The 14,056-nt window shown below is 37.0% G+C and overlaps 1 protein-coding gene across 12 annotated transcripts in view; it reads left to right on the plus strand.

Moving 5' to 3' along the window:
* The window catches only part of LOC113237527 (kinase D-interacting substrate of 220 kDa B), a 62,837-nt gene that overhangs the window by 39,027 nt on the left and 9,754 nt on the right, over positions 1-14,056 (plus strand). For 8 of the 12 annotated variants that reach the window (XM_026474057.1, XM_026474052.1, XM_026474055.1 and 5 more), the window contains 16 exons: positions 115-335; positions 716-873; positions 2,540-2,743; positions 3,951-4,094; positions 4,467-4,764; positions 5,956-6,163; positions 6,468-6,605; positions 6,875-7,045; positions 7,237-7,353; positions 7,593-7,812; positions 8,557-8,736; positions 9,133-9,147; positions 9,663-9,857; positions 9,955-10,246; positions 11,294-11,459; positions 12,386-12,564. In XM_026474057.1, the coding sequence (XP_026329842.1) occupies positions 115-335; positions 716-873; positions 2,540-2,743; positions 3,951-4,094; positions 4,467-4,764; positions 5,956-6,163; positions 6,468-6,605; positions 6,875-7,045; positions 7,237-7,353; positions 7,593-7,812; positions 8,557-8,736; positions 9,133-9,147; positions 9,663-9,857; positions 9,955-10,246; positions 11,294-11,459; positions 12,386-12,564 (2,906 nt within the window). The remainder of the gene's footprint in view (positions 1-114; positions 336-715; positions 874-2,539; positions 2,744-3,950; positions 4,095-4,466; positions 4,765-5,955; positions 6,164-6,467; positions 6,606-6,874; positions 7,046-7,236; positions 7,354-7,592; positions 7,813-8,556; positions 8,737-9,132; positions 9,148-9,662; positions 9,858-9,954; positions 10,247-11,293; positions 11,460-12,385; positions 12,565-14,056) is intronic. The other 4 variants (XM_026474054.1, XM_026474058.1, XM_026474050.1 and 1 more) reach the window with 3 other exon arrangements.

Genomic DNA, 14,056 nt, shown 5'->3' on the forward strand with positions numbered 1-14,056 from the left:
AAGTTGTTGGACTACATTTTTATTTCTATAGATCATACATACAGTGTTTTACTATGTGTACATTTTCATCAAGTAATCTATTTTTAATAAACAAAATTATCACTCCTATTTCAGTTCATTAGTGTGGGCAGCAGGTCGTAAACACAATAGTATTGTAAAGCGCCTCCTAGCGGCAGGCGCGCGTCCAAACTCGTGCGACAAATATGCGACGTCCGCGTTGACATGGGCCGCGCGCGCAGGCGATGTCGCGTCCTGCGCTGACTTGTTAGCCGCTGGGGCAGATCCTAACACTGCCGGCATGTATTGCTGGACACCGCTACTTCAGGCTACACAAGGTATATATATTATGTTGCAAAGATAAGGGACAAGCATCTTTGAAATATAGGAAATGTTATTGAGTTCTTAGGTTTTCGCCATTGTTACACATAGGAAATGAAACCTTTTTTTTTTCGAACCTGAATTGCGTATATTTGTTTTTTCAAACAAACTAACGTTTCGGGCCCTTTACAAGACCCAGTCACCCGTGACCATGGGACATGTAAATGGCCCGAAACGTTGCTTTGTTTCGAAAAAACGAATATACGCAATTTAGACCCGAAAAAAATAGTTTACTTTTCTATAGGAAATCAAATAAATAATCGTTTCGAGACCTGAAATGGCCTCGAAGCGTGGTTTAAATATGACAAAGTAACGAATGTTTCCGATTTTGTTTCAGGGAACCACTTCGAAATAGTTCAAATGCTGTTAGAACACAAGCCGAATGTGAATGCGCTAGACAAGGACGGGTGTACAGCGCTCGCTATCGCCTGCAAAGAGGGATACTACGACATCGCGTTGGCACTTATTAATTCTGGAGCTTATATAAATGTTCAGGTGAGCCTGGTGTTTTTATTATATTCCTTTTTTTTGCCCGATTAAGCAAAAACAAAATAATAATGTTTTTTACGCAGACGTAACGTGTTATTTAATAATATATCAGAACCTTTGAAATTCATAAGTGGAGTTATATTAATTAATATGGCATTAAATAAAGGATAAAATACTAATAGATTACTTGAAGTTTAGGACAATATACTCTGTCTATTTCGGTCTCTGCTTATGGGACTCATCATATATACTAACGCGGAATCGGCTTCAGTCGGGTGGAAAAAGCATTACGTCCTTGCAATAAGAGCAAAAAAGATGTTGCGCAAAAATAATCTTTATTTCATAGGTAAGCAAATTATACTTGAAATCTTGAAATTGATTATATTCTACTGCTCATTTGTAAGGCAGATTCTCCTGAGAAGAATAAGCAAGAAATTCTAGGCAACACCTATCTTTACAAAATATTGTATTGTAATTAACTGCCTCCGTGGCCGAACGGTTACCATGCTAGACTGCCACGCAGAGGTCCCAGGTTCGATTCCCGGGTCGGGAGAAACATTTGTATGGCCTACATTTATATCTCTCGTGAGTATGGGTGTAATTTGTGGTTGTCTATGTGTGTGTCCATTGCACCCGCAACACAGAGTTTCCCTAGTGCGGGGCTAAGTTGAGGTGTGCGTTATGAAATTTGTTTGTGCGAAATGTTATTTGTGCACATTTATCATTTACAATATTTATTTCAAACGTCATACGCAAAACGCACAATGTCTGTTTAGCTCTTATTCTATGGACATAAAGCTTAAAACAGACATATATCTAAATAGACGCCGCAAGTGTACCTACCTTGCGTACACAATGTAAGTTATAAGCGCTTAGTTGCTGCTGCTACGCTTCAAAACGCGAACGAACTATATTATTTTACTGTATTAATATTTTACGGCTCTTATAATCAACAAATACTTGAAAAATCATTATCGTAAATACGTCCTGCGTCCGCGTCTTCGATTTAATCAACCGCTTTAGTGCCGAAGGAGATTTCCCATCACGAAAAATAATGCTTGTGACGTCGTCGGAGGTACAAAAAACATGGCACGTTTGGTTTCATACAAATCGCGACTTGCGGCGTCTATACTTGTCTGTAAGCATAATCTGACCAGCTTAATGCGATTCCGTATCGAAAACTAACTTTAGGTAACGATAGGTGACTTTTTATGAAAGGATGAAGATAATTCATATTTTGTACTGAAACAAAATATAATTTTTATTACTACTGTGTGTTCGTAATAGATTTGAAGACTTTACGATTTATCTCTAGTTCCAGATTTATAACCACGGCTAATCGAGAAAAAATAAAATCAATTGTGGTAAAACCCCGGTTACTATCGATAATCATATTGTGTTTATTTTTTTTATTAAAATACTCCACTATTATCATTATCAACTCATTTATATATATTTTTTAAATAGCAAATGATGGAACGAACAAGTCGTGTGCTTGATGGTAAGCTACACGCCTGTCCATAACATAGGTATAGCGAGGTAGCTGGTTCGCACCAGCCTGCTGCTTTAGGCCGATCTTTATATCAATAATTACAACTAGATAATTTTTTGGGATAACTCTTCTACCTTTATGATATTTGTGTTTTGCTAATTCCGAACCTATTTTTTACAGGATCATTCAAAAGACACACCACTCATTAACGCAGTTAAAGGTGGCCACAAGAATATAGTAGAAGCGTTGCTAAAGAAACACGTTGACGTGGACTTACCTGGCAAGGATAAAAAGACACCAGTGTATACTGCGGTAGAGAAAGGACACGTCGCTGTACTAAAGCTGCTGCTTGCTTCTAATCCTGATTTAGAACATTGCACTGTTGTAAGTATATATATATATATATATATATATACCTTTACCATGATAGCTAGTTCGCTCGCGGAAATCCGTAATTACAGCCCGACTGAAATGTCTATCAACTTCTCTATTAATACAACCCTGAGAGCCTTGGTATGATCGCAGTTTGTATTAATTATGATATGTCCAGTTTATTCAAAATAACTCGCTATCATTTCGGTAAAAGCTAATGAAGCTAATGAATAATAAAATGACGTTTTTATACCCAACCAGTTGAAGTTGGACGAAGGGGGTAAGGAAGTTGGAGTCGGAAGTCGGACATACATTGCGGTCGGATTGTATCGAACAACCGTTATTCTATATCAAGTTATTTATTGAAAATGAAACTATTTTCTGGGATATAAGGCTCAATTTATATTGCGGTGGAACGTAATTTAAGCAAAGCAGAAGCAAATTTTCGTAACGATATTGTACGTAGCATAATGAACTTTATGGTCAATTGTGTAACGTACACTCAAGAGCACATCAAGCTTGACACTTTGTACTCTGGACCGTTCTTATCGGAATCGGTTTAGAGTTGGATTTAAGCCTTAAGTGTAAACCTTCACGTGCTCTTGACCCAGTACAAACTAGATACGAACCAACATCGTTAGAAAAATATTCTTCCCTTCCGTTCCGCCGCAATGTCAAGTGAGCCTAATTCGCAATGTATCAAACAAATCAGTATTTCGAGCTCTTTATGTAACCATTGGACCTGTAAAGAACCCGCAACATTGGTTTGTTTCAAAACAAAAATATATACGCGATTTTAGATCAGAGGAAATACTTTTATTTCTACTGTTGTAACGCAAATAAAAATCTAAGACCTCTATGTTATTATTGGAACTTAGTCCTAACTTCCTGAACTTCAGAAACTGAAAAATTGGAAATGGGATTTGGCTGACCCTGTCATGAGTTCATGAAATAGTACAGCGGCTCTATCGATCATAAGAAAACCTAAAATTCATCATTCAATTGTTTTATACGGTCGCTAGTAATGTCATTCCTACATACTTTCGATTGAGATACTGGTGACTGCAACTAATGTTCATTCGTCGGCTCTCAATAGAAGTACACATCTCGTTTGCTGTAATACTTGTTCGTTTATATTTTGTTTTATAGTGTTTAATACTGCTGCTTTAAAATAAAATAGTATACAAAGTAAAATACTATCTACAAATATGATTTTTAGAGTGGCGATACGCCCCTTTTGCGCGCCGTGCGATCTCGCAATGCGGAAATGGTGCAGTTGCTACTGGAGCGCAAGGCACGCGTCAATGCCGCAGACAATCGCGGGGACACCGCCCTACATATCGCTATGAGGGCACGTTCTAAGGTAATACGAGAACACACGGTACAAACTTAATTATACAAATATTGAAACTGCACGCTTTAAATAACGTTAGGTACAATTTTCAACAAAGTCTGAACATAAGGTACACATACAGATTAGTCTTATCTTACAATTGCTATATTACTTTATTGCTGTGTACACGCCGAAACAAGGTTGCACAGGCTTGCCTAACGTGGGTTGGGAATGTCACCTTGAAAGACTATTACCATTTTCGACGTATATAATGTTTTGAGTAGTATGTTTGTTTCTTCAATCAGTAACTTAAAAATGTGCAAAAGAGTCATATTACAAGATGTCATCATTATCGATCACGCATGTCAAGTTACAATATTAAAAATTATATTTTCTTTTCAGCAAATAGTAGAAATTCTTCTGAGAAATCCGAAGCATAGTCAATTATTATATAAGCCAAATAAACAAAATGAGACTCCATACAACATAGACATGAGTTACAATAAGACAATATTGGGACAAATTTTCGGAGCTCGAAAATTGAATACGAACGAAGACAATGAGAACATGTTGGGATATGAATTGTATAGCTCGGCGTTAGCCGATATGTTGTCAGAACCGAGTCTTTCTGTGCCTATTACGGTGGGACTCTACGCCCGATGGGGTTCGGGGAAATCTTTTTTGCTCAATAAGCTTAAGGGTAAGTACATTTGGTTCATTATTTTCCCTTTCATTAGTTAACAATTGTATTCATCTTTACACTTGTATCGATCGATTCTTATTCACCGCACTAATACGTAGTCAATATGAACTTGTGTGAGAATTGTCACCTTGGTTGAGTTCGTTTACATGACAATAAAAAAATACAGTACCATGACGCTAATCCTTATTCCTTTCAGTCTCTCACTCTTTTGTCTCTTTGAGTTTGATTGTTAAGAAACTTTTAAATGTTCACAGTTTCCATATAATGATAATAGAGGATACACATTTCATCTTGCAGAAATATCATTGCACTCCTTAATTCCACTGAAAGTCGTCCTATTAATATTTCAAAATACCTGCCCATCTTCAGTCTTTATTCTTATTATAAAACTTAACTGTTTTCAAGAAGGTAGAGACCACATCCTTTCACTTGATACAATCTTGACTGACACATCTTTCGCCTTATCCACACGCACCAATGCTTTCATACACGCTCATCGGCTAAAAATGCTCAAGACCTTGGATTAGATGTTTTGTGATATATGATAGGAAACCGCTTAAAATTGACAATTCATAATAGAAAAAAATCCTCTGATCCGGCCGGATGCGAACCGACGTCTTCTAGCATACCGTGCCAGACGCTATACCAACTAAGCCTCGGAACGAACAAGCGGAACTTTCGAATTTTTCTATGTGCTTATTGTCGTGTCTTTGTATTTGGTTTTTCAACGACTTTTTAGTGCCATCTTTGAGAAATTTATGAAAGTATTTCGTTACCCAGTTAGATACCTTTACAGCTACCAGCCCCGACTAGAGATGTCGGTGTTCACTGTATTTTAAATTTTATTGAATTGATATTCAATTATTTTTATGTGAAATTACTCCACTAGTTTGTTATAATTATTAATACAAAGATTGAACACTTAGAAAAAATTCCTTCGATCCGGCCGGAATCGAACCGACGTCTTCTAGCATTCTATGCCAGATTAATAATTATAACAAACTAGTGGAGTAATTTCACAAAAATAATTAATAATAATAATAAAATTTAATATCAATTCAACAAAATATAAAATTCATAAAAGAATTGAGAGAATATTTATGAGTGATTTGCAGGTATTCGCAAAAGACAGTAATAATAATAATGTAAATAAACAATAAAGTAACAGTATATTTCACCATTCAACAGAGGAAATGAAAAACTTTGCTCGTCAGTGGAGCGAGATCGGGTGGACATGGTCGTGGGCAGTGTCGTGGGCTGCATGGCACGTGGCGTTGTCGCTAGGCGCCTGCGCAGCCATAGCCGGCACGCCTACTTATGTTGCGGTAGCTGTGTGCTTTGGGCTCTTTGCTGCTATTTACTTGGCGTTGTATGTTCTGTGGTATTTGGGAAACAGGTAAAAATTTGTCAATATTTGTAAAACTAATAAAGTATTTGTAAAATACAAGCAACCTCGCAAGGACTATATTGCCAACAAAACTGGACAAAAGTGTTGTTTGTGATGTTAATGATATGGATAAATAAAAATAATGCTATATATATTATTATATCCAAGTTGGATTTTGCAATATTCAGTCCAATTATGTTGTTTATTCTGTTGATGAACATAGAACAAAATTGTTATCTTAAAGTCTGAGCGAAGAAGACTAAAACAATTACATTTATTTGTCCCTCCTTCATATTTTTTTGTTGTTGTTCAGGTATGAATGGTGGTGGACTGGCGGCGTGATGTCGGCGTTGGGTCGCAACTTTAGTTCATTGTTATTAGTGCTACAGGTGGTATTCTGCCATCCACCTGGCCCTCACGACCCTAGAGCATTGCCGGCTACACCTATAAGGTATTTTATTTTTCCTATATTACTTCATCAAACCAATTATTTTTTGTGAATCTGGCCAGATCGACCGATTTTTTTCAAAGTCGAACATCTTTGTATTATAATTGTAACAACCACCAATCTTGTTCAATATTATAATTAATGAACTAGTAAAACCATTATGTTTGTAAGTTTTAAAATAAGTACTATATGCTTCATTGAATATAGTTTAAGATCAAAATTAAACTTATTTTATAAATGTGTAATATAAAGCTTACGGTTCATTGTCGCAGGTTCCATTTCACCGAAGGCATGAAAAGTGGCGGTGGCCAAGAAGGGGAAGCAATGGTTGTACAAATGGTAGCCAGTCTGGCCGAGGCGCTGGAGTGTCAGTACGGGAGGGTTTGCTGCAGACTGACTCGGGCTTTTAGACCTAAACCTGTCTCTTCTACATCAGGATGGAAGTAAGTAAAATAAATTGATAAATTATAAACAAAAGTAGCTTTCAAAATCAATGTAAGAAAGTATATTAGTCGAAATATCAAAAACGTCAATCAACCTAATTGGATTTTCTCTCGAAGCCAAAATATTTTAGATTTTGAAGTTGTACTATTATACTTTATTCCCAGTATTGACTTATTTTGTTTTCCAATAGATGGCGTCGCATGTGCTGTGTACCTCACATAATAACGTTCGAAATCTGCTTTACGTGCATTTTGTTGGGGCTCTGCATAATCGTCATGTACCTTAACCCAAAAGACGAGTATCCAATGTAAGCATCAACTATTTTCTATCCATTTTATTGTATATATAATAGCTTTCGTTTGACCACTCTCTGAGGTATTTCACACCTATTAATTTACTTACTTTTTTATACCATTTTAATCAAAAACTGGTTGACCGAACATCTCATGATTAAAAAAAATCCTAATAATCAGGATGAGCTATAAAATCGCTTAAAATAAAATAGTAAATCTTAGAGAGATAAATAGTGTACAAACGACGACTCAGTGAGAGTGGGTCGTCGTCGATCAGGCGGCGTGATATCCACCAGGGGCTGATGTACGGCGCGTGCGCGCTCGGCGCTGTAATAGTGCTGGCTAACCTGTATACGTGGGGTCGAGTGTTGACCTCACTTGTACTGCCACCGAGGACACGACTTGCAAGATCGTTGAAGAAAGACGCGCCTACATTGGCGTTGCGACCTGAAGTGCAGACTCTAACTGATATTGTAAGTTGTTTTTCATTGATTTTTAATAAAGTACACACTCATAGCCCCGCACTGGGAAAACCCTATATCGGCCCCTCCTACGTAAAGTATCGTATGTCCAAATTGCCAAGTTTATAGACGAGCGTTTTAAAGTTCTGAATTCACTGAAAGAGTGATCATCTAATAGATTATTATAGATCATCTAACGGATATCTAGGATTTTATAATACTCCATGTGAGTAACGAGCTTTGCCGAATAAAACTGAGAAATGCTGAAGTCACGTGTTATGCTAATTTCAGTGAATTCAAAACTTTAAAACGTGTCCCATGTAAACTTGGCAATTTCTACATACGATACTTTACGTAGGAGGGGTCGATATGGCGGGTGCCATGAACACACACATAGTCAACCACAAATTACATCCAAACTCACGTGAGAAATAAATATAATGTAAATATAATGTAGGCCGTACAAATATTTCTAGCGGCCCGGGAATCGAATCCGGGACCTCCGCGTGGCAGTTCAGCATGGTGGTCTTTCGGCCACGAAGACAGTTAAAGTATTTTTTTCATTCATGCTAAAATCAATTTAATCTAAGGTTCAAATTATTTTTTTTTGTTTGTTCAAATGGTATTGATGTGACCGCTCATATGTTTTATTTGTCTCTATCCAAAACATGGTTAATATATATTTTTCATTTCATGATAGGTGTATATAAAAAAAAAATCATCGTGGTTATTTATTTAATCTCTTCTTCTTCTCAGGTATCATGCCTAGACGCATTCACGGGTCAACAAACACGTCTAGTAGTAGTAGTGGATGCCCTAGACAGCTGCGAGCAGGAGAAAGTACTCGTCTTACTCAATGCAGTACATGCACTATGTTCCGACCCAAAGAGTCCGTTCATACTGCTTCTAGCGATCGACCCGCATATCATAAGCAAGGTGGGATATAGTTGTGCTATATAACTTAAAGATTGTTGTTAAATACCTCATCGTTAAAATTATTTAACTCTAATTTGAATGTGATCAAGTCTGCTCTCTTATATTCGTTTTTAAATATTATTCCTAACAAAATAATAGACTACATGCACTAAGCCCTTTTAAAAATTGCTGCGTACTTCACTACAGTTTGCAGAGGTAGATAACTTGTTGAAAATGTTTAATCTTGATCATTTTTAAAATTCAGAGCTTTTGCTTACTAAAAATTTTCTTTTTTTTTATTGTATAATGTTGTTTTAATCGGCACACTACCTAATTAGGTTTTGAAAAATTGTATTAGTTGAATAGTCCATAAAAGCAATTAGCTTTAAAAAAATTTACACAATATATTATGTGCAGGTCGCTTGGATGGAGGTTAGTCGCGGAATCACACCATTCCTCCTTTTAGCTTAACAGTCGGTGTTGTGAATATTTCCTTGCATGACTCCACAACTGCCTGGTGTTGGCATTTCATTGGTTATTTTATTTACTATGTGTACAGATCGCACATTCAATACTTTTCAGTGTTGCATGCTTGTCACTTTTCGTGTTATAACGTACTCGTGAATATATTTAAAACTATCAGTTGTATTTTATGAAAATCTACAAATGTACATACGTTACGTGATGATCAATTAATGATCGAAGAGTGAAAGTAGTCTTAGTAGAGTGAAGCAAACCAAAATGACCATTTCTGTAATCCAAATATTATTTTGAAATGACGCCTCTTTAAATAGTGATACTTTTTATAAACAAGATTATATAGTAGATTGTATATCAATGTTTAAATTGTACTTTACAAATTTGGTCTTCCTTTCATCCGTGTGATTTTCCTCCAAGTTATGGGATTGTAAGTTGTATGTACTGACAATTTTTAAACAATTTATCAGGCAGTGGAAATAAACAGTCGTCGAGCATTTTCCGAAAGTAACATTGGCGGTTGGGACTATCTCCGGAATATGGTACAACTGCCATTTTACCTGCAAAACTCTGCACTACGGCGTGTGAAAACGGCGCAGGCGATTGCCATTAAACGCATGCAGGTTATCAATTCTGAAGACTTCTCTACGTCGCTGCAAAGATCTGTAAGTACAAAAGAAAACTCCATAATAGTGTTTATTATTCGACATGAAACGTCACACGTAACAAACATAGATTAAATTCTGAACCTTGTCGACACAGGTATCCGCACGCCGCCTATCCTCAACATCAGAAGTAATGTCCAGTCAAGAAAGGATAAAAAACCAGTCGTCAAAAGATGGTCCCGGTAGCAATACGGCTGCGGCGCGTGCCCGAAGACTTCGCCCGTCAGATTCGGTCGCGTCTTCTATAGCCTCAGGGTTGCATAGGGCTTCAGCGTCGGCCCCGGCAGGAGGAGCCGCTGACCTTGGAAGGGTGCTGTTGACGGATGATTACTTCAGTGACGTCAACCCTAGAAGCATGAGGCGGCTTATGAACGTGCTGTACGTCACTGGTAAGTAGTCACAAATATCCGTATCTTTAGCCCCATGGTGTTTCAATGCTCCAGTAGTAAATGATTAGAATTGTTTAAGGAGGAGGTCCTCAATCAGTCTGTTTTTTTTGTATGTATGTTACACGATAACTCCGGCTCTGTAAACCGATTTTGATGATTTTTTTTTTATTGGAAAGAGGCTACTGAGGTAGTACCGACCCATTTTTTTCACATTTGAAGAAAATATTTCACCTCTGAGAGTGGCAAACTAGGAAATGAATCCGGTTTCGCGCACTTTTCGGTAACCGATATCAATAAAATTTGGCAAATAGATGTAATTCCACGAACTTTAGAATTCGGTATTTTTTAGTACTCCATACTGATTATTGCTTAGTAGCAACCTCATCGTCGATATGGATAGGTGTGTGAATGTCATGCGTCACTGGTAAGTGGTTATGAGGTAATATCAATGTCTAATTCTTCGAGTTTCACTTGTGACTAAAGATGTACAAAGTATAAAATATTAGAAATAAATAAAAACAAAAAGAACACATTTAACTATATTGCTCTCACTAGTGAACATTCCTTTAAAACAGTGTTTCCCAAACATTATTCTGCCATGGCCCGGTAATTGTCATACTGCCTAATATTGTTTCGGGATCGCTTATTTATTACGAAGTATGGATCTGCTGCTTATTTTTTAGTAAAGAATCCAAGTACGCAGAAAATGACGAAAGTTTTATCCTGAGGTCTGGTTCAACTTCAACAAGGCGGGAATGTTGCGACCCGGTGTTTTATTTTGATGGTTCGGTTGGTACCGGCGTGGTACCAGTCGCGACCCAACAAATGGGAAACGCTGCTTTAAATTATCTGATGGCTTATGAGAAGTGACCACTTTACAGGATGTTACAAAACCTCCTACCATATTGCTGCTGCTAATCGTACTATTTATTTCGTATGAAGTCAACGTGCATACCTACATATAATTCACACCCTTTTACCATCGGAGTAAGACAACTGCCTTTGACTTGATTCATCGTTCATTATACTATTAACTTTTCCTTTCAGGTCGCCTCCTAAAAGCATTCCAAGTGGAATTCAACTGGTACCAACTGGCGTCGTGGGTGAATCTCACGGAGCAGTGGCCATTCCGTACCTCGTGGATCATTTATCATCACGAGACTTACGAGGAACATATTGACGACACTACGTCGCTCAAGCATATTTATGACAAGTCAGTATATGGGATTGCTATTCATAAATATAGCGGTATAATAGTTAAGCTCATTAACTACTCCGTTAAGTACATATAGAATTAATAAATATATTTCATAAAATTTAATGGTAAATGTTAGGCCACATTGAAGAGTTTCAAATTTAAAGATTTAAATTAATATCTATATCCCTTATGATAAGAACAGTCCAAAGTCCATAAAGTAAAAACTGAGTGTGTGCTATCAACTGTACCCAAATTTGAGTTTATGGTAAATCGACGAGAGCGCCCTATAATAATAATACCGCACACACACTCATAACCCCGAACTGGGGAAACCCTGTATCGCGGGTGCCAATATACACCTAGACGACCGCAAATTACACCTAAACTCACGAGAGAAATAAAAGTAGGCATACAAATAATTCTCCCGCCCTGGGAATGGAGCCCGGGAACTCTGCGTGGCAGACCAGCTCAGTAACCGTTCGGCCACCGAGGCTTCTTGTAGAACAGAGCGTTAACTACTAAAATTGACAATCGGTTTTACATTCGAAGTGAAATCTCAAGTCCTAAATGCACTCAAACCCCTTATTCATGTTTCAATTTCTGAAATTCGGGAATTAGTTTCGAAAATGTAGGATTTGACATTTAACGCGGAACTTTAAACTAACTTTGAAGTTACAAGGTTAGGGGGCAGGTTATTGTTGATTATTTGTGGATAGCAGCTGCTTGCTTCCATAAGGATTTAAAGCCTTGACTTGTTTTTAATGGGTGAAAAGTTCTGTTCCGACGTTGGGATTGTCTTTAGACATCAATTTCGTGAGTCGAAAATTGAGAGAATCAATTTTAAAAATTCTGTAACTTGCAGAACTAAGTTAAACTTAGTAGCTTGATCTCATTTGTTTAATGTGTACAATAAGTGTAATGCCTTTTTTTTTTTCATTTAGAGTGAAACCTTTAATGACAAATCTTCGAGAAGCTGGTTCTTTAATGGAACTTGACCGTGACGAACGCAAGTTGGAAGTATTCCTCAGTTTTCACCGCTCTACGCTTACAGCTGCTGACCTTAAGATCTTCCTACCGTTCACTATTAATTTGGACCCTTATATCAAGAAGGTTATTAAAGGTAAGTCCCAACATTCACCAGAGCAGAAATTGAAACAACCGACAGAATTTCTTTATTATGTTGAAGCTCGTGGCTTGAAAATAACGACAGACAGTAATAGTATTTGTTATTTAATTTGAAATTTACCATGAGCTTTTCGATGGGGGAATACATCGTGAGGAAATCGCATACATCTGCAAAACCGTTTAATGATGTATGTGAAGTTCCCAATCCGCACTGGACCCGCGTAGGAACTACGCTATTGTGAGAGGAGGCCTGCGCCCAACACTGGGACTATACATAGGCTAGCTATTATGTTGTTGAAACACGTCTTTACGATTTAAAGGATTAATAGGCATAGTTGTTTATGCGTTCCCCATGCATGACATACGGCATTTTGCTTTAGGGTGATACCGCCGATATTAAAAGAATCTTTGTTCCGTAGAAACACGCGGTTAGGACAATTAATAATCTGTGCCCCAACCTCTCTGGGGTCTTATCTGTCTTTGTGAGATAAGTTTAAAGAGATTAACATTCTAACAATGATGTTATATTTGCATTTTTACAGTAGCGTCGCAGAACATTATGAAAATGTAGTTTATGTTAAGAACGTAGACAGAGAAAACTAGAAGAATAATATTTTCTTTTATGAAAAATAGTACCAATCATAACGTTCATACAAGGAATAAAAATAAACTGCAGCGACAGTGATCGTGACAGTCGTCTTCACAAAGTCACAAATTGTCAAAATTCTATGAGAGACAATTTCGACAATTTTTTCGACAATCGATTCCGGTTGATATTCAAAATTTACCATATACGAGGTTTACAACTTTAGTGAAACAAAAACCTTTAGTATGGTTATGAATTGATACAGTTTCCTCGTATTTGTTTAGCTCCTGCAAGTTTCCTCAATCTAAGATGTTTGAAATAAATATTTTAATGATAAATGTTTTTACAAAGAGCAACCCCTAGACTTTCTTGCTCATTGTTCTGAGGGGAATCTATCTTACGAATGAGGGGTAGAATTAAATCACTATGACGATTTCAAGTGTAATTTACTTACCTATGAAATAAAGATGACAAGACAACAAGATTAATAAAAGGATATTTGAATTGGATTGTCTTTTGTTATTTTTACAAATTTACTTTTGTCTAGATTCTCCGTCTGTTATTCTCTTGTGGTAGGGATCTATGTGTAGAATCTGAATAGGTACTATCGCTTTACCTATTTCTATCGCAAAGCAGCGTTATTGTGCTCTGAATTGAGGGTAGGAGAACCATCGCAGTCTTTAGAAGGCTTAAGATCTTGTGAACAGCAGTGATTCACAAGATGTTAAAGCCTTTGCAATATTAAGAATACTATCTTAGTATCGCATCTCGTGTGCCGTTAGACTATTTGCCGGTCACAGTTTTACAGAATATAATTTAAAAAAATCTCAATTGATGTCCTCAAGTGTACTAGCGCACATAATATTCAATTGGCATAATATTTTGTTTTTCAACAACTAGA

The sequence above is a fragment of the Hyposmocoma kahamanoa genome, unplaced genomic scaffold, assembly GCF_003589595.1.
Source record: "Hyposmocoma kahamanoa isolate Upper Pololo Valley unplaced genomic scaffold, ASM358959v1 93, whole genome shotgun sequence".
Lineage (NCBI taxonomy): Eukaryota > Metazoa > Arthropoda > Insecta > Lepidoptera > Cosmopterigidae > Hyposmocoma > Hyposmocoma kahamanoa.